The 26,150-nt window shown below is 45.1% G+C and overlaps 2 protein-coding genes across 4 annotated transcripts in view; one reads left to right on the forward strand and one right to left on the reverse strand.

The window, feature by feature from the left end:
- Window positions 1-21,689, reverse strand: part of PARP4 (poly(ADP-ribose) polymerase family member 4) — a 103,394-nt gene extending 81,705 nt beyond the window's left edge. For all 3 annotated transcript variants that reach the window (XM_054015505.1, XM_054015506.1, XM_054015504.1), the window contains exons 1-6: window positions 21,611-21,689; window positions 18,909-19,041; window positions 11,191-11,386; window positions 9,874-10,012; window positions 1,492-1,570; window positions 750-863 (exon numbers count right to left, since the gene is read on the reverse strand). In XM_054015505.1, the coding sequence (XP_053871480.1) occupies window positions 750-863; window positions 1,492-1,570; window positions 9,874-10,012; window positions 11,191-11,386; window positions 18,909-19,040 (660 nt within the window). In that variant the 5' untranslated portion in view covers window position 19,041; window positions 21,611-21,689. The remainder of the gene's footprint in view (window positions 1-749; window positions 864-1,491; window positions 1,571-9,873; window positions 10,013-11,190; window positions 11,387-18,908; window positions 19,042-21,610) is intronic.
- Window positions 21,690-26,128: 4,439 nt separating this feature from the next.
- CENPJ (centromere protein J) overlaps window positions 26,129-26,150 on the forward strand; it is a 31,065-nt gene continuing 31,043 nt past the window's right edge. The window contains exon 1 of the mRNA XM_054015508.1: window positions 26,129-26,139. The gene's annotated coding sequence lies outside the window, so the exon portion shown is untranslated. The remainder of the gene's footprint in view (window positions 26,140-26,150) is intronic.

The raw sequence follows: 26,150 nt of genomic DNA on the forward strand, positions 1-26,150 counted from the left end.
CCTAGTCTCAGAGCCCAGGTCAACTGACTTGGGCTACTGGGACTCAGGCTGTGGGGTTAAAAATAGCAATGTAGATGTTTAAGCTCAGCCTGAAGCCCATGCTCTGAGATCCCCCTCCCCTGAGGGATCTCACAGTCCGGGCTCCAGCCCAAGCCCGAACGTCTAATCTTCAATTTTTAGCCCCACAGTCCGAGCCCAAGTCAGCTGACCCGGGCCAGCAGCAGCTGTGCCCCAGGTCTTTTATTGCAGTATAGACATACCCAAAGAGGCAATGCTTTTAGGATTGCTGGAGAAGAACCAGAGGGTCAGGAAGGGCAAGCATGCTGCATTACTCACAAAGTCTGTAATGGCTGGGTAAATTCTTAAAAATAAATGACAGGAAAAGTCATTTTACCAACTTTGAAGTGACAGGACTGGCAAAAAATTGGCTCCAAGTAGGGCCCTTGATGCGACACAATGGGCCAAATTCACCCTGGTTTACGTTCAGATAACTGAACTCATTTGTGTTACACTGACACTGGCTTCAGTAGTTGCAGGAAAGATTAATTAGCCTCATTGTGTCTGGGAGCCTACTTTCAGTCAGTTATGTCAGGCAAAAGCTAGTAGAATGACCTTTTCTTTTATTTATATTTAGTAATCTGATTGCAAACAGGAATGACAAGCATTTGGCACGATGGGATGGATTTATTAAATATACTGAAATAAACTAACAAATCAACTTGCAATAAATGACAAAAAACAGCTCATACCTTGAATCCATCTGACATGCTGAAGTGTGCAGATATTCGAAAGGGAAACTCACACGATTCCTGGGAACACTGCAATTCAATAACTACAACTTGTTTGCCTTTCTCAGTACTAATCTGAAAAACAACAACCCTTTTATTTCAATACATGTCCCGTTCATACTGTCATTAATGTTTTCTTCAACTGTTTGTTGTCATAACATATACTTCCCCACGTTCCCCCACATTGTATAGGGAACCATCATGATTTACTGCTATGAAAGCATTAGTGGAATGTGCAGCAATTATTTATTATTTTCATTACTACAGCACCCAGAAGCTCCAGTCAGTATCAGAGATTCACTGTGCTGGACAATGTACAATTTCTTCTATATTTTGAGATCTGAAAGTCTTCTCCATTTTGAAATGAAAACTTACTGTATTTAAATTACATTTAATTTATTTATATGAAATCTTTGTTAACTGTATAAACTGCCAGAAGAATATACATATTACTGTACTTTGTTACCTTGGGGATGCTATAGTGATAAAAATTAGAATTTTGTTTCAAGTAAAGTTAGGCTGCACTGAAAGATGTACTACTTGAAATTGGTTTGTCAATAGTGTTCTTTGTTTTTGTGACCCTGATGGCATAATAATTTGTAAGATTAAAGCAAAAAATTAAAGTAATGCATACAGAACTGCAAACCATTTATTGATCCTACTGCATTCTACTAACGCAAGAGATGTCACTAAAGATGCTTACTTTTTCAAGGGCATCATATTTTGCAACTTCAAAATCTTGTGGAAAATAAGGAATATCTTGATCATTTTCTGTATAAAATCTGAAATCAGAATAATTGAAATTCTCTTAACATTTTAAAATAAATCTTTGAAATTAGTAATTTTACAAAGTTGCAGCATCACACTAAGTGCAGGGCCTGCACTTATACAATATAAGCGTATTTTCCCACAGCCCAGAAAAACCAAAAACTTATTCTGAACGAGTAAAAATCAGTGCCACACAGCTGCTGACCTGCACTAAAAGGTCATGGATACTTTGACTGATCAGTGTGTCCAACCTGAAGCTGAACATGGAGATTGGCTTTCAGCTTTACTCATCTTGCAAAAAACATTGGGCAACCAAATGAACAAATGTAATTTACCTGCCTGGCCCACTAATTTGCTAAATGCTTTCTCTGGTTTTGCCTATCCAGTTGCATTTTAGCAATCCTAAATATCAGTGGGAGATTAATTCCCACCCTGTCCTTAGACTTTAAATATGTGTCCTAATATTAAAGTCATGCCCTTCAACATCTAGTATTTTAAGCAAATAAGTATAATTTGTAACTGATTCATTCCTAGAAAATAATTAACATCTATTCTACCACTGATGGCTTTTAATGCCAGTGAAATATGTGTTTTATTAATAAGTTCTAAAAATGTGAGTGTCTTAGTTGTTTCTTCTTATGCAACTTGTTCTCTCCTTAATTACAGTAACAATCAGCCCTTTGCTCTCAACTGGCATAGGAGTAACTTCAATGCACATGATATTCAGCTGTGCTGGGGGCTTTATGGTAGCTGCAGGTGCTCAGCACTTCTGAAAATCAGATTCATTGAGTGTTCTGTGGCAGAAGGACCAGACAGGAATGTAAACAAAAATCTATCTGTTTTAGCAGAGAAATTCTGTAGCCAGAGAAATTGCTATAGTGAACAAAACTCTAGTTTAAGATAGCGTGGCCTTTTAAAATCATAATCAATTATTTTATATGATATTATCATAATTATAATAAATTATAAATATATTTTATGTTATAATATTACATTTTTTAAACACAGAGCTTGAGCCCACAGTCTTTTCTGCCTATTTAATTCCCAATAAGATCAATGGAAGTTTCGCATGTATCAGGAATGCAGGATTGAGTTATGTGTGTTTATTTAACCAATACAAAAGCTAAGAAAGTCCAGGGCCACCCGGGGTGTGGGGGGGGGGGAAATGGGACAATTTGCCCCAGGCCCCAGGCCCCGCAGGGGCCCCTGGCTCCGCCTCCACCTTCCCCCATCCCCCGGCGCCTCAGCGTGCCGCGTCAGGAGCAGCCCTGGAGAGCGCTGCGGGCCTAAGCTCCTCCCACTGAATCAGAGCCGTGTGGTAAGGGGGGGTGGGCTGCGAGCTCCGATCCCGCCAAACCACGCCGCTGCAGCGCTGTCCAGGGGCCAAGGCAGCTCCTGGACACGGCGCGCTGAGGCTTCGAGAGAGGGGAGAGGTGGCGGTAACCCAGGAGCGGCCCTGGACAGTGCTGCTGGGGGGGGCGGTCAGTTGGATCGTGGGCGTTCTAGGGGTCTGTCAGGATGCAGTGGGGGGGTGGATAGGGGTCGGGGCAGTCAGGGGACAGGGAGCAGGAGGGTTGGTGGGGGGTGGGGTCCTGGGGGGGTGGTTGGGGGGGCGGTGAGGGGACAAGGAGCAGGATGGGTCGGGGATTCTGAAGGGGGCAGTTGGGGGGCAGGGAGTGGGTGGGGGTCGGATAGGGAGCAGGGCCAGGCTGTTTGGGGAGGCACAGCCTTCCCTACCCTAAAGCTCATTCAGCAGTTTGAGGCTTGCAGACAGCTATTTAACACAATGAGCGAAGATGTTATCTTTTCCCTTAGGGCTACCATCCCTTTCACTTCTCAAATGCCAAATTATAGTCTACATTTAATTTCAGTGCCATAGGGAGATTCATGTCAGGGGAGGGTAGCTTCATTTAAAATTAGCCACTTTAGATTCACAGTGATAGAGCCAAGAGAGCCATGGGGGAGGGATCACGGGAAGAGCAATATCATACACCACCTACTTCCTTCCCAACCCTACCAAGGGAAACTCCCCCCCGCATTCCCTGAGGCTCCAGAGGGGTTAATTCAGTGGTTCTCAAAGTATAGAACTGGTGACCCCTTTCACATAGCAAACCTCTGAGTGTGACCCCCCCTTATAAATATATAAAAAAGTGTTTTTAATTTAACACTATTATAAATGCTGGAGGCAAAGTGGGGTTTGAGGTGGAGGCTGACAGCTCGCGACCCCCAGTAATAACCTCGTGACCCCTGAGGGGTCCTGACCCCCAGTTTGAGGACCCCTGGGTTAATTTAATTTTAGCACCCTGTGTCCATTCACATGCATGTGCTATTTTGAGCATTTCAGTTTTCACAACATAGGCTCATCCCAGATTCTGGAACAAGCTCAAATGCTCAGTTCGTGGAGTATGTACATAGTCTACACTAAAGACAAACCCACAATAACCATCTCCAGTTTGTGAGGGACCCCATGGAGCCAGTCTCTAGGAAATAGATAAATTCATGGAGGTTATGTCCATTAATGGCTATTAGCCAGGATGGGTAAGGAATGGTGTCCCTAGCCTCTGTTTGTCAGAGGGTGGAGATGGATGGAAGGAGAGAGATCTCCCTCTCGGGCACTTGGTAGTCAGTAGACAGGATACTGGGCTGGATGGACCTTTGGTCTGACCCAGAATGGCCATTCTTATGTTCTTACCTAAATGAACCCAAAGTTATGGAGACAGATAGGAGTCAAGAAAGCCAGCAGTGTATCAGAAACCTGGAAAAATCTCTGACTGGATGGGCTCAGGTGTTTGGTCACAAGTTGAGGTGGTTCAAAAGTTTTGGATGTTTTTTTAAGCAGAATTTTTTTATTGTTTCTTTAAACAATCAAACACAGCAAGCAGCAAATATTTGGCCACACACTTCTGAAACCCCAAACCATGTTCAGGTTTTGGCAGACTAATTTCAGCTTTTCAATTAAAACAACCACAACCAATTTTGAAGGAAAGCAGACATTGTCCGTGATTTTTTCTGCTTTTTAAAAACCCCTAGTTTTCGATCCAAAAATAGTTCTGACGGAAAATATTTGTCCAACCCTTTTAATGAGTTTTAGTGCCTTTTAGCACTAGCTGATGCTGAGAACCAGTGATACCTTGTAGAGGTGACTTGAAAAGAAGTTCTCAAAACTGGGTTTGTGCTGAGATGCAGAAGGTTTTTAAATGTTTATTTTTCCCAGGTCTGCCCGGGGGGGAGAGGGGGCAAGTGGGGCAATTTGCCCCAGGCCCCGCAGGGGCCCCCATGAGAATATAGTATTGCAACTTTTTTTTATGGAAGGGGCCCCCAAAATTGCTTTGCCCCAGGCCCCCTGAATCCTCTGGGCGGCACTGAGAAAGTCAAAGTTAAAGGTGATCTGAAAATGGGGAAAAACTTTTTTTTTTTTTTTTTGCTTTCTTAAGATGCATAAAAAAAAAAGGCCTGGAGGTTCTCTTTCATAAAAAGTGCTTGGGGTTTTTTTAATTGGAAATCTCCAGTTTGAATTGCCTGTTTCTGATGGAGGACTCTCTGGACAGCTTGAGAACTAGCAGATTAGATGTCACAGGAGATTAAAATCTGACAAAATGGAAGGGGAATGGGAGAAAAAGCTCTGTTTATGAAAGATTCAATATCCTTGCCTCTTTAATTGAAAGCGCATACAGTTCTCTAGGCCTCTAACAACATTAAGGAAGACAACCTTTACCACTCCTGATATTACAAAGCTTAAAAAACATTTTTTATTATTTTTTTTTAAGAAAAAGCACAATGATTTTTATTCCATTCGCCTTTGCAGGTCACCTTTCAGATGACTGCTTCACAGTCAGCTCATTCTGTTGTGTGATGATACTACAAAATTAAATGGAAAGCAAGATCCTCATCTTCATGTTAAGCGAATCCAATTTCCCCATAAGAATTAATGTAAATAGGGGGATTAGGTTCCAGGGAAATTTTTTTTTGTCCGACAAAAGGCATTATATACATTTTAAACAAGTAATTTAATACAGGTACTATACTATAGTTGGGAGGTGCCCCTGCCTTACCCTACACAGGCACAGCCCACTGGCACTGGAGATGAGGCAGGCAAGGAGGCTGAAGGTGCTGTAGGCTAGGAGAAGCACATTGCGCAGCAGCAGCCACAGCTTCCCCTACTCTGCAAGCACTAGGGGTGGGGGGCTCAACCCTCAGCCCACCCACTTCCCTCCTTCCCCCAAGCCCCCATCTTTGATCTGCCTCTTCTCCCCCTCCACCTTCTCCCCCTTTACTTCCCATGCTCCTCCCCCCTCCCTCCCCTCCCTTCTAAATGCTGCAAGCCAGCTGATTGCCCTAGGCAGGAGAGGGAGGGGGAGCCTGCGCACCGAGTACTTGCTCCTCCCCTCTCCCTCCTCCCTCCTGCCAGGGGCAATCAGCTGGCTTGCCTATAGGAGGCAGGAGGGAGGAGCGAGGACTTAGCGCAGGCTCCCCGTCCCTCCCCCCCCTCCTGCCCGGGATAATCAGCTGGCTTGCAGTGTTCGGGAGACAGGGGAGGGAGGGGGAGCCTGCGCGCCGAGTACTTGTTCTCCCCCTTCCGTTCTGCCCCCAAAACGCCGCAAGCCAGCTGATTGCTGCTGGCAGGAGGGGCAAGGTGCTGATCTGCGGGGTCTGCCGGTGGGCGGGAGATGCTGTGGGGAGGGGGGGGAGTGTAGGGAGGCTGTGGAGAAAGCAGGCAGCCAAACAACCTAAGAGTGGAGCACTGCACAACTTTAAATGAGCATGTTCCCTAATCGATCAGCAATGTAACAACGAAACAACGTTAACTGGGACGACTTAAAGTGAGGAGTTACTGTATGTTCTTGGAGAAGGTACTTGTGGATAGCCCTGCACTGGTATGCGAGACAAAAGAGAAGACACAAGCAACTTCCCCTCTCTTCTGTGACACTACAGAAGAACCAGAAGCAATCAGAATAGCAATAGTGGCAGAACTGCTTGGCTTTCTGAAAGTGGACAAGGAGGGAGAAGGTGACTACCCTGTGCTGGCCACCTAAGCACAAGAGGAATCCCACATTATACCTTGTAAGAGGTTGGTAGAGCTCCAGTGTGCATGCCCAAGGGAATTCTAATGGAAACATCCAGAATTCCTCCAGGAAATCCTGTTGCTGTGGGCCCCCACAACAACTTCCCTTCAAATGCAGCTAGTGACTCAGGGTAACAATATAGACCCTCAGCATCAGTTTATACTTCTGTAAAATGAGGATAATATTTATTCACCTACCTCACAATGGAAATGCTTGTAAAGTCAGTGGGGAGTTTTGCTACTAACTTCACTGGGAGCAGGCTCAGATCAAATCAGTGATTAATTATTGTTATTATTTTTAATGTATCTTTTCTAAAACTCCCAAGATCCTAGGCTGCATTACAGAATAATAGCCTCTAAAATTTCTGTCATTACTTAACCCAGAGGCAAGTTAGAGCTTTTACGAGTGGAAAGAAAAAGCACTCAAAAACATTAGGGTTTTAGAAATGGTTAAGTCTTTGGGGCTGTTGGCGGGGTTTTCAAAAGTAAATGTAAATTTCACACACATATCTCAAAAACATGAAACATGAAAAAACAATTATATCTGAAGTTGCAATGTGCTAATACTTTGTGCATACACTGATCTGGAACAAAAGTCAAATCAAATCTCAGAACTAGGATTCAAAAGCAAAAATGGTTTCTTAATTAAAACAAGATATGAGAGCTCTATATATGGTCATGTATATACAATACAGAAAATAGAGACTATTCCAACTATAGAAACTAAAATGGCTAAAATGAGAGTATTGTTAATCACATAGGCAAGTATCTCAAATTTGTAAATTTCTTTTTCCACAACCTAGCTAATAAAAACCAAGGTCACATCCATCTCTCCCATGCAGAGTGTTTTCACCCCAAACTGACTATAAACTATACACTGTGTTTTCTGTAAATCAAATATACTGTGAATAATTTGTCCTTCACCTCAAATTAGCATATGCACAGCTGTTTGCCTTGTGAGTCAGATATATATCCTTCCATATGTGAAAAATGCCTCTTGTTCTATTATAAATCCTAAATAATGTGAAATACTTATGTATAATCAAATAAAGTATGGAGTATGTCCTCCAAACTTAGAAGATTGTAAAGATTTTGTTGGTTTTCATTGTAAATAATTGTTACACTCTAGAATAGGAATCCTCTGGCCTATGGAAGGAAAAATGTTAAAAGACATAAACCAGGGTATAACTTTGGGATATTAAGAGAAATTGCTTAGATTGGGGGAATCCCAATTGATAGTAGGGCCAAAATCCTTGAAATCAAAGGTGGATTAAAATTTATTGGGGCCCTGGGCACAAAGAACATTGCCCCCCTACATCACCCATGGGACCACGCCCCCTGCTCCCTCCCTTCCCCCCATGGCCCTGCCTTCTGTCCTGGCTGGAAGTCAGGCCATAGTAAGAGCTGCCAAAGGAGCCTGGGATGCTGTGGGGAGCCCTGGACCCTCCACCATGTCCTCGGGGGCAGGGACATGGGCCGGGGGCTGCTGTCGGGCACCCAGGCTCCTCGCTCAGGGCAGGTAGAGGGTCTGGGGTTCCCCAGAGCTGCCTGGGCGGCTCTTACTACAGTCTAGGGCAGTGGTTCTCAAACTTTTGTACTTTCACATAGCAAGCCTCTGAGGTGCAGCCGCCCACCTTATAAATTAAAAACACTTTTAATTATATTTTAACACCATATAAATCCTGGAGGCAAAGTAGGGTTTGGGGTGGAGGCTGACAGCTTGCGACTCTCACCCTATGTAATAACCTTGTGATCCCTTCAGGGGTCCCAACCCCTAGTTTAGGGTGACCATATGTCCTGTTTTGGCCAGCACAGTCCCTTTTTAAGCCCTGCCCCGGACATCACAACTTTTCTGACAAAAATGGGCATTTGTCCATCATCAGCTGGCAAGAGAAAACGAGACAAATGTCCAGTTTTGCCAAAAGGGACTTGGGGCAGGGCAGCTCCACGCAGGGAGGGGAGGAAGAGGGAAGGAGAGGGGCTTTGGGGGTGCTGCTCCGCACAGCGGGAATATGCTCAGTGCTCACCCTACTCCAGCTCCTGCGTACCTCTGTCTGGCCTGGCCAAAGGGCGGGGCCCCCAGGGGAGGGAGGAGGAGGAGTAGCAGGGCCAGAGTTCTGGCCTGCTTGAAACGAATAAAATTTTAAAAGCCTCCGATATAAAAAGGATTAAGGAAATTTGTTATATACCATCGCCATCTACTGGGTACCAGTGGAAGCAGAGCTAAAATCTCAGCACCCACTTGGCACATGCCCAACAGGAATCATAGAGTGGCCTCCTCGCTCCTCCAAGAAGTCTTGAAGCTAGAGTACATAAAACTGAGATCACCATGTGCTAGAGAGAGTAGACTGAACGTAACACAAGAAGCTGCAGAATCCTAAGTGCAACTGATGCCTGGACCAGACATATGGAAATAACTCTTCCCCCTCCCAGCTCCCAGGGTTAGGAGGATAAAAAGTGGTGAGATTTCTTTTCAAAGATTAGAAAGGGAAAAAATCTTTAATATAAATAACTGTAGATTATCTTGCTGAGTTTATACTCCCTAGCGATACCTCAGGTAACCATATTTTAGATTTTAACTCCAGTCAAAGTCCAGTCCAGTCAAATTGGTGTAAGAGAGATTGAAAGGAGTTGTTTTAAGCAACTGCTTTTAATATTGTAAGCTTGTCCCTTTTGCACCAATCTCGCCAAAGAGAAGTAAGAAGTAATGCCTTACAGACAAGTGCACCTTTGGACTTGTGATAAATGTGTTAGGTACTAACCGATTGAGAATTGTTGATCCATAAGTAAATGTAATGAGAAATCTTGGTAATTTGCATTGCTCTCTGATAGAACTACTGAGCTTCAACTCTGGTCTGTGATAATTGCTTGTAAGACCGTATTATGTTGTAGTACACACACTTGGCTGTGTCTACATTTGTGTGGGGAACTGTTGATTATTTATGTTAATGTGGTTCTGGTGAATTAATAAATTGTTGGTTGGTTAAGAATAAGCAAGTGAGCAGTACTTCTTAAATCAGGACAAGCTGAAAGTTGCCCTGAAAAGAACCTAGTGTTAAACTAATAAGCTAATGTTCCCTGGATTCAATGAAAAGGGTTTATCCTATTGGATTCTATTACATATTGGGGTAAACATAGTTTGTTAGATTTCAACTTTAAAAATCTAACAGGCATGCTGGCAAATTCATAAACTGACCCCCTTTCACACTTAATATCAAAATACATTTTTTCTTTTATGCTGGGCAGAGGGATTACCTGATGCTCTCCATATTGGGCCCAACGGAGCTCTCACTGACTTCCAAGGAAGTGTGATCAGGGCCACAGTTTTCATTCTTCTCAGTGGCATCCTGTTTCTCTTTAATGTCACGCTCAGAAGATGAGTGGTTTTTCTCACCTGTTATCAAAATACGTTACTTGGCATAATTCCTTCTACCTGGTTTACTTATGTTTAACATATTAATAGCTCAAAAAATCAATAATGCTACTTAGCATTTGCAAAGTGCTTTATATGTTCAAAAAACTGTATGGATGCTAAATAATTAATCATCAAAATACTCCTATCAGGTAGCTAAGGTAAACAGTAGCAGGTTACAAATAGAGAAACTGAGGCAATGAGGTAAAATTATTTGGCCAACGGCCAACAGTGAGTCACTGGTAGAGCAGAGATTAGAACTCAGGGGCCCCTGACTCCTAACCCTATGTTTATTTTTCAAGACCACACTGATCCATAATATTAATTTATCCATGAGATACTAAATTCTGCATTACAAGGAGTTCAGAAAAGTATAACAACATCTTTATTACAAATTTACGGAGGGGGTGAACAACACACAAAACTCACAGATGACACTTCATTAGGAGACACTGCTATCACCAAAAACCAAAAAGAAATAAAAGTTTCTTAGAAGTGTTAAAAAGGGGGGAGGGCATGAAATAATGAACCGTCTCAGTCTGAAAAAAAAATTAAGACAATGTATGAGGGGACTAATAACCTAAAACAGATTATTTGGTCTATTTTCAAATTCTTGGGTAGTCTCTCATAGTGTCACTACAGACCTTTTTTACTTGTATTTTTCTTTTTGAGTAAAATTGAAATCTGTGTATCTTAATTATAGTATTTCAAACCCTTCTTCCACACTCATTACTATTAATTTCATACTTCTACTATTACATCCTGTTCTCTAGATTTCATAATTCCTCAAAGTTTGTTGTCTCAGAAACTAACACTATTCTTTGTAGCTTTCCGTTAACCCAACATATACTGTTGAATCAAACTAAAGCTTTTAGCTAACTACAAGTGATATTTTTTCAGTGTACTCAAAAAGACCGTCATGATTGATTTATTATTTTACCCATATTCCTGATCCAGGGCTTGATCCAAAGCCCATTAAAATCAATGGGAAAGACTCCAATATGGTGTGGTCCATTACGCCCAACTTCTTTTCTGCAGCTTCTATTTATATTACTTTTTTGCAAACAACCATTGTTGCTAATCCATTTGAAATTAGTTCTAAATTAAATCTTCCTTTCCAAAGGTACCAGCCCATAAAAAACTTCTCTAAATACACTTACCGTAATGGCTTGGCTTTTGGTCAGAACTACCTTCCAATGATTTACTAGACTCATAGTCATCAATCGGTAAAAGTTTTCCTTCTTCAGCTGATTTCCACACAAAATCGGCACTTACAATGGGGAGTCGATACTTCTCAATAGTTTTCAGATGATAAGAGCTGAGTACAGCAACATTATCCACAATGACATGTGTACACTAAAAACGAGGTTAAAAATCACAGCCATTATGCAGATGCAAAAATAGGTAACTACTGCAGTTTAGTTTGTTTACTCAATACTAATTTCCTATTAGTAAACAACATAGTGAATGCCAGTGGATGGGAACCTGGGAGGCAGTGACCATGAGATGGTCGAGTTCAGGATCCTGACACAAGGAAGAAAGGAGAGCAGCAGAATACGGACCCTGGACTTCAGAAAAGCAGACTTTGACTCCCTCAGGGAACAGATGGGCAGGATCCCCTGGGAGAATAACATGAAGGGCAAAGGGGTCCAGGAGAGCTGGCTGTATTTTAAAGAATCCTTATTGAGGTTGCAGGAACAAACCATCCCGATGTGTAGAAAGAATAGTAAATATGGCAGGCGACCAGCTTGGCTAAACAGTGAAATCCTTGCTGATCTTAAACGCAAAAAAGAGGCTTATAAGGAGTGGAAGATTGGACAAATGACCAGGGAGGAGTATAAAAATATTGCTCAGGCGTGCAGGAGTGAAATCAGGAAGGCCAAATCACACTTGGAGTTGCAGTTAGCAAGAGATGTTAAGAGTAACAAGAAGGGTTTCTTCAGGTATGTTAGCAACAAGAAGAAAATCAAGGAAAGTGTGGGCCCCTTACTGAATGAGGGAGGCAACCTAGTGACCGAGGATGTGGAAAAAGCTAATGTACTCAATGATTTTTTTGCCTCTGTCTTCACGCACAAGGTCAGCTCCCAGATTGCTGCACTGGGCAGTACAGCATGGGGAGAAGGTGACCAACCCTCTGTGGAGAAAGAAGTGGTTCGGGACTATTTAGAAAAACTGGACGTGCACAAGTCCATGGGGCCGGATGCGCTGCATCCGAGGGTGCTAAAGGAGTTGGCGGGTGAGATTGCAGAGCCATTAGCCATTATTTTTGAAAACTCATGGCGATCGGGGGAGGTCCCAGATGACTGGAAAAAGGCTAATGTAGTGCCCATCTTTAAAAAAGGGAAGAAGGAGGATCCGGGGAACTACAGGCCAGTCAGCCTCACCTCAGTCCCTGGAAAAATCATGGAGCAGGTCCTCAAGGAATCAATTATGAAACATTTAGAGGAGAGGAAAGTGATCAGGAACAGTCAGCATGGATTCACGAAGGGGAAGTCGTGCCTGACTAACCTAATTGCCTTCTATGATGAGATAACTGGCTCTGTGGATGAGGGGAAAGCAGTGGATGTGTTATTTCTTGACTTTAGCAAAGCTTTTGATACTGTCTCCCACAGTATTCTTGCCACCAAGTTAAAGAAGTATGGGCTGGATGAATGGACTGTAAGGTGGATAGAAAGCTGGCTAGATCATCGGGCTCAACGGGTAGTGATCAATGGCTCCATGTCTAGTTGGCAGCCGGTTTCAAGTGGAGTGCCCCAAGGGTCGGTCCTGGGGCCGGTTTTGTTTAATATCTTTATTAATGATCTGGAGGATGGTGTGGACTGCACTCTCAGCAAGTTTGCAGATGACACTAAACTAGGAGGCGTGGTAGATACACTAGAGGGTAGGGATCGGATACAGAGGAACCTAGACAAATTAGAGGATTGGGCAGAAAAAAACCTGATGAGGTTCAACAAGGACAAGTGCAGAGTCCTGCACTTAGGACGGAAGAATCCCATGCACTGCTACAGACTAGGGACCGAATGGCTAGGTAGCAGTTCTGCTGAAAAGGACCTAGGGGTCACAGTGGATATGAAGCTGGATATGAGTCAACAGTGTGCTCTTGTTGCCAAGAAGGCTAACGGCATTTTGGGCTGTATAAGTAGGGGCATTGCCAGCAGATCGAGGAACGTGATCGTTCCCCTTTATTCGACATTGGTGAGGCCTCATCTGGAATACTGTGTCCAGTTTTGGGCCCCACACTACAAGAAGGATGTGGAAAAATTGGAAAGAGTCCAGCGGAGGGCAACAAAAATGATTAGGGGTCTGGAGCACATGACTTATGAGGAGAGGCTGAGAGAACTGGGATTGTTTAGTCTCCAGAAGAGAAGAATGAGGGGGGATTTGATAGCAGCCTTCAACTACCTGAAGGGGGGTTCCAAAGAGGATGGAGCTCGGCTGTTCTCAGTGGTGGCAGATGACAGAACAAGGAGCAATGGTCTCAAGTTGCAGTGGGGGAGGTCCAGGTTGGATATCAGGAAAAACTATTTCACTAGGAGGGTGGTGAAACACTGGAATGCGTTACCTAGGGAGGTGGTGGAGTCTCCTTCCTTGGAGGTTTTTAAGGCCTGGCTTGACAAAGCCCTGGCTGGGATGATTTAGCTGGGAATTGGTCCTGCTTTGAGCAGGGGGTTGGACTAGATGACCTCTTGAGGTCCCTTCCAACTCTGATATTCTATGATTCTATGATTCTATGATTCAGTGAAAATGAGGTAGATTCTGAGGCTAAAATAGAGAAAGAACAAGTTAAAAATTACTTAGGCCTTGGCTACACTCGCAGATTCACAGCGCTGCCGCGGCAGTGCTGTGAAGCACGAGTGTAGTCGTGCCGCCAGCGCTGCGAGAGAGCGTGCAGCGCTGCAGGCGCTGATTACACTGGCGCTTTATAGCGCTGCATCGCTGTGCTCGGGGTGTGTGTTTTTTCACACCCCTGAGCGCAGCAAGTGCAGCGCTGTGAATTGCCAGTGTAGCCAAGGCCATAGACAAGTTAGATATATTCAAGTCACCAGAGCTTGATGAAATACATCATAGAATACTCAAGGAGCTGACTGAGGAGATATCTGAGCCATTATCGATTATCTTTGAAAACTCATAGCAGATGGAAGAGGGCAAATATAGTATCAATCTATAAAAAGGGGAATAAGGAAAACCTGGAGAATTATAGACCAGTCAGCTTAACTTCAGTACCCAGAGAGATAATGGAATGAATAATCAAGCAATCAATTCACAAACATCTAGAAGATAGTAAGGTGATAAGTAACAGTCAATGAGGATTTGTCAAGAACAAATTGTGTCAAACCAACATAATAGCTTTGACAGGGTAGCAAGCCTTGTGGATGGGGGGGGGGGGAAGCAGTAGATGTGGCATATCTTCACTTTAGTAAGGCTTTTGATATGGTCTCACATGACCTTCTCATAAACAAACTAGTGGAATATAGCTTAGATCAGTGGTGGGCAACCTGTGGCCCACGCCGCTTCTCGCAGCTCCCATTGGCCAGAAATGGTGAACCACGGTCACTGGGAGCTGTGGGTGGCCGTGCCTGCGGACGGTCAACTTAAACAAATGGTCTCGCAACCCACCAGTGTATTACCCTGACAGGCTGCGTGCAGCCTGCGGGCCGCAGATTGCCCACCACTGGCCTAGATTGAGCTACTATATGGTGAGTGCATAAGTGGTTGGAAAACCATTCCCAGAAAGTAGTTATCAGTGGTTCACAGTTCCAAGCAGGAAGGGCAAATCAAGTGGGGTCCTGCAAGAATCAGTCCCGAGTCTAGTTCTGTTCAATATCTTCATAAATGATTTAGACAATGGCGTAGAGAATATGATTATAAAGTTTGCAGATGATACCAAGTTGGAAGAGGTTGCAAGTGCTTTGGAGGATAGGATTAAAATTGAAAATGATCTGGACAAATTTGAGAAATGGTCTGAAGTAAACAGGATGAAATTCAATAAGGACAAATGCAAAGTACTCCACTTAGGAACAATCAATTGAACACAGATAAAATGGGAAATGAGTGTCTAAAAAGGAGTACTGTGAAAAGGGATCTGGGGATTATAGTGGATCACAAGCTAAATATGAGTCAAGAGTGTAACACTGTTGCAAAAAAAGCAAACATCATTCTGGGGGTATATTAGCAGGAGTGTTGTAAGCAAGATATGAGAAGTAATTCTTACACTCTAGTCTGCGCTAATAATGTCTCTTCTGGAGTATTGCGTCCAGTTCTGGGTGCCACATTACAGGAAAGATGTGGACAAACTGAAGAAAGTCCAGAGGAGAACAACAAAAATGATAAAGGTCTAGAAAACATGACCCACGAGAAAAGATTGAAAAATTGGGTTTGTTTAGTCAGGAGAAGAAAAGACTGGGGGGGGGGGGGGGGGAGAAAGAGAAGGAAGAGACACGATAACAGTTTTCAAGTACATAAAATGTTACAATGAGGAGGGCGAAAAATTGTTCTCATTAACCTCTGAGGATAGGACAAGAAGCAATGGACTTAAATTGCAATAAGGGAGGTTTAGGTTGGACATTAGGAAAAACTTTCTGTCAGGGTAGTTAAGGACCGGAACAAATTGCCTAGGGAGGTTGTGAAATTTCCGTTATTGGAGATTTTTAAGAACAGGTTAGACAAACACCTGTCAGGAATGGTCTAGTTATTACAGAGTCCTGCCTTGAGTGCAGGGGACTGGACTAGATGACCTCTTGAGGTCCCTTTCAGTCCTATGCTTTTATGGTGTTCCAAGAAGGAGGAGTGCTAGGCAAAGACGGACTCCACCTAAAGAAGAGAGGGAAGAGCATCTTTGCAAGCAGACTGGCTAACCTAGTGAGGAGGACTTTAAACTAGGTTCACCGGGGGAAGGAGACCAAAGCCCTAAGGTAAGTGGGGAAGTGGGATACTGGGAGGAAGCACGAGCAGGAGAGCACAAGAGGGGAGGACTCCTGCCGCATACTGAGAAAGCAGGACAATCAGCGAGTTATCTTAAGTGCCTATACACAAATGCAAGAAGCCTGGGAAATAAACAGGGAGAACTGGAAGTCCTGGCACAGTCAAGGAATTATGATGTGATTGGGATAACTCACATGACTGGAGTACTGACATGGATGGATATAAACTGTTCAGGAAGGACAGGCAGGGCAGAAAAGGTGGGGGAGTTGCATTGTATGTAAGAGAACAGTATGTAACTGCAGAAAAACCTGAGAGTCTCTGGATTAAGTTTAGAAGTGTGAGCAACAAGGGTGATGTCGTGGTTGGAGGCTGCTATAGACCACCAGACCAGGGGGGTGAGGTGGACGAGGCGTTCTTCTGGCAACTAACAGAAGTTACTAGATCACAGGCCCTGGTTCTCATGGGGGACTTCAATCACTCTGATATCTGCTGGGAGAGCAATATAGCGGTGCACAGAAAATCCGGGAAGTTTTTGGAAAGTGTAGGGGACAATTTCCTGATGCAAGTGCTGGAGGAACCAAGTAGGGGCAGAGCTCCTCTTGACCTGCTGCTCACAAACAGGGAAGAATTAGTAGAGGAAGCAAAAGTGGATGGGAACCTGGGAGGCAGTGACCATGAGATGGTCGAGTTCAGGATCCTGACACAAGGAAGACAGGAGAGCAGCAGAATAAGGACCCTGGACTTCAGAAAAGCAGACTTTGACTCCCACAGGGAACTGATGGGCAGGATCCCCCAGGAGAATAACATGAGGGGAAAAGGAGTCCAGGAGAGCTGGCTGTATTTTAAAGAATCCTCATTGAGGTTGCAGGAACAAACCATCCCAATGTGTAGAAAGAATAGTAAATATGGCGGGCGACCAGCTTGGCTTAACAGTGAAATCCTTGCTGATCTTAAACACAAAAAAGAAGCTTACAAGAAGTGGAAGATTGGACAAATGACCAGGGAGGAGTATGAAAATATTGCTTAGGCATGCAGGAGTGAAATCAGGAAGGGCAAATCACACTTGGAGTTGCAGCTAGCAAGAGACGTTAAGAGTAAGAAGAAGGGTTTCTTCAGATATGTTAGCAACAAGAAGAAAGTCAAAGGAAGTATGGGCCCCTTACTGAATGAGGGAGGCAACCTAGTGACAGAGGATGTGGAAAAAGCTAATGTATTCAATGCTTTTTTTACCTCTGTCTTCACGAACAAGGTCAGTTCCCAGACTGCTGCATTGGGCACCACAGCATGGGGAGAAGGTGACCAGCCCTCTCTGGAGAAAGAAATGGTCCGAGGATGCTAAAGTAATTCGTGGATGTGAAAAACATAACTAAGACCTAATGCAAGACCTGTCACTTTGTGTGACACCTTCCCTCGGTAATGAGGAGAAGAATAATGGCGTGGTAATTTTTCTCCTGGAAAAAGACTGCCATCAAAAATGACACAGTAAAACAAAGTAAAGGTGGACCATACGGTCCTTTTGTGGACAAAAAGGATATTGCTCTTAATTTTTATGTGACACCTAGAGATTACAGTGATAGATACATTACAACTGCACTGATAAATAGAACTACACCTCTACCCCGATATAACGTGACCCGATATAACACGAATTTGGATACAACGCAGTAAAGCGGCGCTCTGGGGGGCGGGGCTGCGCCATTGTTGTCTAAGAGAAAGACAACAGTGCTGCTTGGCAGCACAGTTCAGCTAACAACTCTCAGTGCGCAAGCCAACAACCCTTCCCCACCCCCTGAGCGATCACAGGCGCGAGCAGATACAGGACGCACCAGCCAGCCCGAGACGGCCGGGAGTGGAGCCCGTCAGCCCCCCATGCCAAGGCGCCAGCACACACGAGCGGACCCATCTCTACCTGCACAGAGCTCGTTATTTTGCCACCATATCGGACACGCTTCCGGAGCAGCCACCCGGAGCGCCAGTCTCACCTGGCTCCTGCATCTACCGGCGATCCGGGGCGGCGGCGGGGTGCAGCAGAAGGGCACAGCAGGAGAGATGTGGGAGCTGCCAGCACCCTGCCTGAGCCTCGCCCCACCCCACCCCACAGGTCCCAGTTCCCCATCGAGAAGTCAGGCCACATAGTCCCTGCTGCCCACGTTGCAAAGGCTGCGGCCAGCTGGCGCAGCCCTCAGCAGGGAGGCAGGACCGAGGAGCCACCTTACCCAGCAGGTAGGGGAGAGAGGACAGAGACCGAGCCCTTGCATGGGGGGATCGCCAGGGGCAGGAAAACAGGACTTCCCTGTTCCCTACCTAGAGCGAGATTGCAGCAAATAGCCCGGGGGTAGCCGCTGTATAACTCAGACCCACTGTGGTCACAGCTGCCACCATGATGGCCCCTCAGCCAGGGCCGGCTCCAGGCACCAGCCTAGCAAGCAGGTGCCCAGGGCGGCCAATGAAGAGGGGGGCGGCACGTCCGGCCCTTTCGGCGGCAATTCAGCAGCGGGACCGTCACTCGCTTTGGGAGCAAAGGACCTGCTGCCGAATTGCCGCCGTAGAATGAAGCGGCGGTAGAGCTGCCGCTGCGATCGCGGCTTTTTTTTTTTTTTTTTTTTTGCGCTGCTTGGGGCAGCAAAAATGCTAGAGCCGGCTCTGCCCTCAGCCTATAGTAGGGGTTGTAAGAGCTCTAAAAACTAGCTGGGGACCAGAGAGCTGGGAATCAGTGTCTGTCAATCGAAGGCCAAAGCAAGTTTGATAACGCACTTTCACCTATAACGCTGTAAGATTTTTTGACTCCCGAGGACCACGTTATATCGGGATAGAGGTGTATTTATATTAAAACTTCATACATGAAAGCACTCTCACGCACTCTGCCTCCACCAATTTTGATATTTCTGCCAGAGGCAAAAGTTAACCTTCTTCAGTATTCATTGGGGGGGGGGGGGGGGGGGGGAGTGAAATATACCTCATGATTTAGCACAAAATAAATTATTCCACCATTTTCTTTAATGCATGTTCTCAGTCTATTCTTCTCCTGAATGGGTAAGTGTTTCACTTTAAGAAAGAACACACAGTTTGCAAAGATTGCCACAGTCATCCTATTAAAAAAAACAAACAAACAAACAAACAAACAGTGTTTTAATTCACAAAACTTCCAGAATTTCCTTGCATACCATACCCCAGCCAAGTGGCCTATCACCAAACATTACAGCCTTGTCTACAGTAGGGACATTTTAAAAGATTCCACTGTTATTAATTCTCTTTTCCGATCCACCAAGAAGGCCACTCTGAATTGGTTTTAACCATAGTTTCTGAAATGCTGCTGAACAGTGTCTGGCCTGGTCTAGACTTGCAGATAAATCATGTTCTAAACCAGTTCAGCTGCACCTGCTGCTCACATCTGTTATTAGCAGTGGACAATTTTCTTATTTTAGACAAGGCCAAAATGACTCAATAGCATTACAGTACATGTAAATTCCTAGAGCCCTGCGGGGATATAAAATTTTTATCTACATCCAATCAGTGACCCGCAAACATGGTCTGCAGATCTAAAACGGATATCTGCAGATTTGCAGAGCTCTACAAATTCCCGATTTCATCTTATATACATTTCCATTTATAGGCAGAGACACTATACATTTTTCACAGATCCACAGGTCCAGTATTCTCGATCTCAAACAGCTCTGCAACAGTCCCTGGGATGACCCCTTCCATGCGTCAACCCCCTCAGGGTCACACTCTCTCACTGGGCTAAACCTCCTGGCTTTACCACCTCCTGGGACTGAACATCGGAGCCTTCAGCACCCCTGTTTCACATCATGAACTCCCCTCAGTGAGTCCACCTGAATTGGACACCTGGGGAAGACTTACACACCCAAAGGGAGCAATGCACCACTGATTTCCTCATTCTGGAGTGACTCTCGGCTAGTGTTGTAAAAACAGAAGGGTTTATTAGATGTTCTTAGTTAGCATGGAGAATAGAAAGTTACAACAAAGTCTCTCTGGGTCAGACCAGAACCAGAGCCCTCTCTGACCCCCCCTTGAGTGCCAGTCCAGAAGTGTCTCCTGCTTCCTGCAGCCCACACTTAACAACCCCACCTCAGTCCTTTGTTCTTGTTCCCAGGCAAACCTTGTCACCTGGCCATCCATCCTCCTTAGCCCTTTGTTCTCCAGATGATCTCAATGATGGTCGGGCAAATGTCGGGCCCAGGCCCCAGACAGCTAGGCATCAGTCACACCTGAATCTCTGGGTCTATGCAAGGAGTAAACAACCTTTCCCCACCATCTAGTTAACCATGTAACACATAGGGGAAACTGAAATACACATGACATTCACACAAAACATTATGAAAGATGTCCACTTTGTCACATTACACACAAAAAAAATACATTAAAAGAACAATATGTTTCCAAAGTCAAGCTCTCAGAAGTTAGGAAATGCCCAAATCAAGGTTGCCCAAACAACCTTAATTGAGCTTCTTTGTGTGAATACATTATGATTACATGCTACTTTACCCATACTATTTCTGCCTCATTCACTGCACAGGATGGACTGCGCTCCAGTGATGAATCAGTATTGCGTAGTTAAACCACTGCCCATTTGTTGAAGAAGTTGGAATGAGGGGAACAGTGGAAATCTGAAACTATCTGAAGTGGTAAAAATCTTACAAGATCAATAGAGCTCTTGCCATTTTGGTCCCTTTGATGTGAATAGTCATATAATTTCAGCACTGCCAGACCCAAACCCTAGACTGAACCTAAACTAGATTTGAACACAGTTTCCACAGACCATCTCAAATCTGAGAATGTACAGTTGCCAAAAAGAGGATTTTCTCAATATAACCCGGGGTCAGCAATCTTTCAGAAGTGGTGTGCCGAGTCTTCATTTATTCACTCTAATTTAAGGTTTCGCGTGCCAGTAATACATTTTAATGTTTTTAGAAGGTCTCTTTCTATAAGTCTATAATATATTACTAAACTATTGTTGTATGTACAGTAAATAAGGTTTTTAAAATGTTTAAGAAGCTTCATTTAAAATTAAATTAAAATGCAGAGCCCCCTGGATCAGTGGCCAGGACCCGGGCAGTGTGAGTGCCACTGAAAATCCGCTCGCGTGCCGCCTTCAGCACACGGGCCATAGGCTGCCTACCCCTGATATAACCTCTAGAACTGACTGTGGCCCGCAACCCCCTTTTAAAGTTTGATGTCATACTGACTCTTAGAAAAATAATGTACCGTATCTGTGCAGCCAGAGCAATGAGATTATTTCTAGAGTTTAAAGTAAATGAAAATAATTACAAATGTCAGTCTAGCCACCCAGATCTGATCCCGCAATTCAAGAAACAACCCAAACAGATGGCAATAATTCCCGAAAAAGTACCATAAAGGGCATTCCTATTACACTTTCTCTGTCAAACTACTTACTGCTCAACTAGAAAAGGGAGAAGTTTCTTAAAGAGATGAGGCCTGAAAATACAGTTAACATCTGAATTGCCTAGTAAACAGAGGAGGAAGTGCAAATCCAAGGGGAGGAAAGATTTCACTCTCCCTCACCTTCCCCCTTATTCGTCTGCAACCTAAATAAGAAACACAACTCTATAGATGTAAAGAAGCACCCGAGTCCACCCCTAGACTAAAATCTAGTGTTATAGAATGAGACAAACTCACTTGCTGGGAGCGAGCTCCCTGCCCAGAGGGATCTTCCGGTATCTGCAAAGATACGTGACAGAGGCTGCGTGTAATGACGGGAGGGGGCGGAATGTTCTCCTGTTCCAAAGGCACTAAAGGAAAACGCCCGCCCAAACGGCACAAAAGACAGCACTTGACTGCAAACCCGACGATCAACCGAATTGAACAAGTATCAGGTGCTCCTACTGGGCAGCTAGGAGCCGCAGCCGTCTGCACCGGCGCTGGAAGTAGACGGTGATATTAACAGTGCAAGTGAATTCTGGGGGACCTTTTAGGGATTAGGAAACTGAATCCAGCCCGCCCCTGTTTCATCCCTGTGGAGACTACAGAGGGGACGCCACAATACTGGGGCTGCCGGGCTGGGTTTTCAGCTGCTGTTTCTTTCGTTCTGTTGATGGGGGAGATTATTTCACTCTCTCTGCGTCTATTACAGACTCTTCTCCACCCATCCCCAGAGGGAGAGACTTCAATACAGACAGCAAAATCCTCCCCCTGGCTAGTGACCCAAATACATGTTTGTTGTATTAGTTTTATAGATATAATAATGAGTGTCACTCATCAGGCAACTATGTTCTATTCCAATCAGACACCTTTATTTGGGGATCAGCTTGCTATTAAGGATTAACACAAAAAGGTTTGCCTTTTACTTCCACACACTGATTTCCAAAATCAGTCTAATATGATCAGGATTTTTACCTGATATAGGATCTGAATTTAGCTTGTGCTCTTTGATGCATGTTAATGAAGCATTTGCCTTCATTTTTTGGAGCTGCAAAGCTTCACAATAAGGGTCCATCCACACTACACAAGTAATTCATTGATGATAATGGTTGTCAGCAATGAGCCTGACACCTATCACTCATCAACTGAAGTTGAAAACGATTTGTTTGCTAGACAAGTCAGCTTTCCCCAACACTGTTATGTAAAGGTATTCAACTGTTTACAATACCAGATGAGGCAAATGAGGTACAATACCAGATGAGGCAAAGGAGGGGACATGTGAGGGTGGAAGTGGAGGGGAATCTGCAATCTAAATCCATGCTGGTGGGCCTCCACCAGGGGTGAAAGTAATTTGAAGGATTTACTGGTATGCTGGAGTCCTGAGGTGTGTGGGAGGGGGGCTTTAGAGCCTCAGGCCCTTTAAATCCAGATTTAAAGGGCCCCGGGCTCTGGTAGTGGTGGCTGAGAGCCCAGGGCCCTTTAAATCACTGCCAGAGCTACCAGCTGCAGAGGTGGCTGGGAGCCTCAGGGCTCGGGAGCCATTTAAAGGGCCTCAGGCTCTGGCTGCCGCTACTGCAGCAGAGCCCCGGGGCCTTTAAATTGCTGCCTGAGCCCCAGGGTAACGTGTTGTACTTAAAGTACTGCACAGGATCTTTTCAGGGGGAATAAGACAAAACGCCACATTTATTAGTAATACATGTATTCATTAACACTGTATTATATGCATATAATATATTACACTTACACTCACACACACAAGCACACTCCGTCTTGTTGTTACCAATTAGTTGCTCCCCTTAACTTCACTGGCCAGGTGAGTTAGATAGGGGAGGGGGTGGAGCCGGGCTTCTGCCGATCGGGATCGATGCTCCCATGTTGACAAGACGAGACCCGGGGTCCTCTGCAAGACACCTCACTTTTATAGCAGCTTTCCTCTTATGCAAATCTATATCAGATTCAAACTCTGTGTCTATGTCCATTGGTCCTTTGTGCTGCTTTCTTTTGAGTGTTGTCCCAATGCTGCAAAGAGGGTGTTTCCAAAAGAAGGTGCTTGCTTCTAACCCGGTCGGTATGTCTGCTTGTTTTTAATGAGCCCACTTGACACGTTTTATTTCCTTGGGTCTGGCTTCCAGCCCCTCTCCAACAGTTGAGGCTGTCTGGAGGTGCTGCCTTTCATGCCTTGCTCATCCACACCTCATTCATTCAACAGGGCAATTGATTAAGAGTGGGGGGGGAGAGCTCTTGTTCTACTGCTAGCAAAAAGAAATTTTTCTTTTATTTTATTTTATCCTTAGGGGCTATAATATTATACCAAGGGCAATGCAAAGTTTCTAAATGAGGCTTTGATACAAAGTCCCATGAAAACAGAGGTCACATGTGGGTAGATCCACCACAAGGTTATATGAAGAGGCACAATGTAAAGTCATATGAAAATTATCAGAGATTGATCTACAAACGGCGGTGGCTGGGGGCTCCAGCAGTGATTTCAAGGGCCAGGGGCTCCCAGCCGCAGCTACCGCAGCGGAGCCCTGGGCCCTTTAAATTGCCAACAGAGCCCAGGGGGTCCCAGCTGCTGCTGCTACCCTGGGGCTCCGGCAGCAGGGCTCAGGTGGCAATTTAAAGGGCCCAGGGCTCCGGCCAGTGCTGGGAGCCCTAGGCCCTTTAAATTGCCACCTGGGAAAGCTGGTCCGGTACACTGTACTGGCTCTTGCCAGTATGCTTACTTTCACCTCTGGCCTCCACAGAATCCTATTAACCTCAAGAGGATTTCATGAGGACACTGAGATTAAACTGCAAGATCGGAGCCATTGTTAGCAATGGGGTTTGTTTTGTTTTTAGCATAGATGAGAAGTCAAAGAGAAATCTTTAATGTCTAAGAATAGAATTTTGGAGGGCCCACAGGGTTTTCATTATAAACAAATACCAAAGGCAAATCACTACAATAATTTATTTAAAACTTTATAATACAGGATCCCAAAATTCAGTGGTTTAAAAAAAGGATATATAAGGTAAATGTGGAAGTTCTTGCCTTTTACACAACACTAACTACACCATCAGTGGTACAATGTATGCAGTATGGGGAACAGTCATTTAGGAAAGATGTAGACAGACTGCAAAGGAAGGATACAGAAAGGTTTATGGACAGGTTCCTGCTGACAGTGTGTGTGTGGAGGGGCACAACCCCCAAAAAGCTGGAGTCAAGCCCCCCCACCCCCTTCTGGGAGTCCTTCCTGTTCTGGAAAGCAGCAGCCCTTCTGTGCAGCTCCCAGCTGTTCCTCTGTCTCTCCCCCAGAGTTAAAGCAGCAGCAGCTCCCAGCTGTTCCTCCCCTTCTGCCTCAAGCAGGCCTGGTTCAGCTGTTCTGCAGGGAGGTGCCCTGTGGCACCATGTGACCTCACATGCCCTCCTGCCTATATTTCGCCTCTGTTTAGGAGGATGCAGACTTGGAGGATATGTGGAAGAAATTAAGATATACTGAGGTGAAGACCAGTATTGGCAACTAGCAAGGAATTAAAGAGCTGCATCTAGTTCATGCGAAACAGAACCCATTGTTCCACTCTCTCCCTTGATACAAAGGTGTGGAGACAAGTTCTAGCCTTTAGAGTAGCAGCCGTGTTAGTCTGTATCTGCAAAAAGAACAGGAGTACTTGTGGCACCTTAGAGACTAACAAATTTATTTAAGCATAAGCTTTCGTGGGCTACAGCTCACTTTTTCGGATGCATAGAATGGAACATATATATATATTAGATATAGATATATATACACACATACAGAGAGCATGAAAAGGTGGGAGTTGTCTTACCAACTCTGAGAGGCCTCTTACTTAATTGGCCTCTCAGAGTTGGTAAGACAACTCCCACCTTTTCATACTCTCTGTATATATATCTCCTCAATATATGTTCCATTCTATGCATCCGAAGAAGTGGGTGCCACAAGTACTCAAGTCCCAGCCTGTTATGTACCATTGGCCGCTGGGTGCACAATGGTGAGTCACCTGCTGCTGGAACTGAGGGTTGGTCACCTAATGCGCTTGTTACCTGGAAACCAAAAGCGTTCACAGACCTGCCTAAAATGGAAAACTTACAAAGCCCAACACTTCCCCTTTTGTTTACTCCTCCTGCCCTTTCCCCGCCTGCTCCCCCCCCCTTCAATTGACACTAAAGACTGTTATTAAACAAACACGCACACACCCTAGGAAAATAACATGCACCCACATTGAAGGGAATCCCAACACGACTCTAACGCCTCCTAGTCCACCCTGGCAGGCCCATGCCTCAGTTTATGATTATATCTGATGCTATTTTACAAGATTGCAGAGCTGGGGGCAAGGGCAGCACACCGGCTGTGGCTGGCCAGCAGTGCGGAGGTGTCACAGGCTGTCCTGAGAAACCCTCGGCCCCTAAAAGCCGGAAACTCAACATCGCTCACAGTCACCGCCCCAACCTGGCAGGTGGGGAGGGGTCGCCCTGTGGGGAAGGCAGCGAGGGCCTGAAGGGGAATAGCGGAGGGGAGCGGCAGCGGTTGGGGAGGAGACGGTGACTGATGATTCAGCCCCGCCCTCTAACTGCCACAGGCCGGGGAAGGTGGGGGCGGGGAGCTCGAGATTTATCATTGAAGCCCAATAACGTCCCGGCTGCTGGCCGAGGCTCTCGGGAGCTGTAGTTCGAACGCCGAAGCCTCCCTCGCCGCCCGGAGAGGAAGTCGTCGAGTTGGGACTACAACTCCCACAATGCCCCGGGCCCGGCATTGTCCAGCCTGTGGCGCTGGGAGGCGGCACGATGGCGGCAGGTTTGTAAAGG

The sequence above is a fragment of the Malaclemys terrapin genome, chromosome 1 (assembly GCF_027887155.1).
Source record: "Malaclemys terrapin pileata isolate rMalTer1 chromosome 1, rMalTer1.hap1, whole genome shotgun sequence".
NCBI classification, from domain to species: domain Eukaryota; kingdom Metazoa; phylum Chordata; order Testudines; family Emydidae; genus Malaclemys; species Malaclemys terrapin.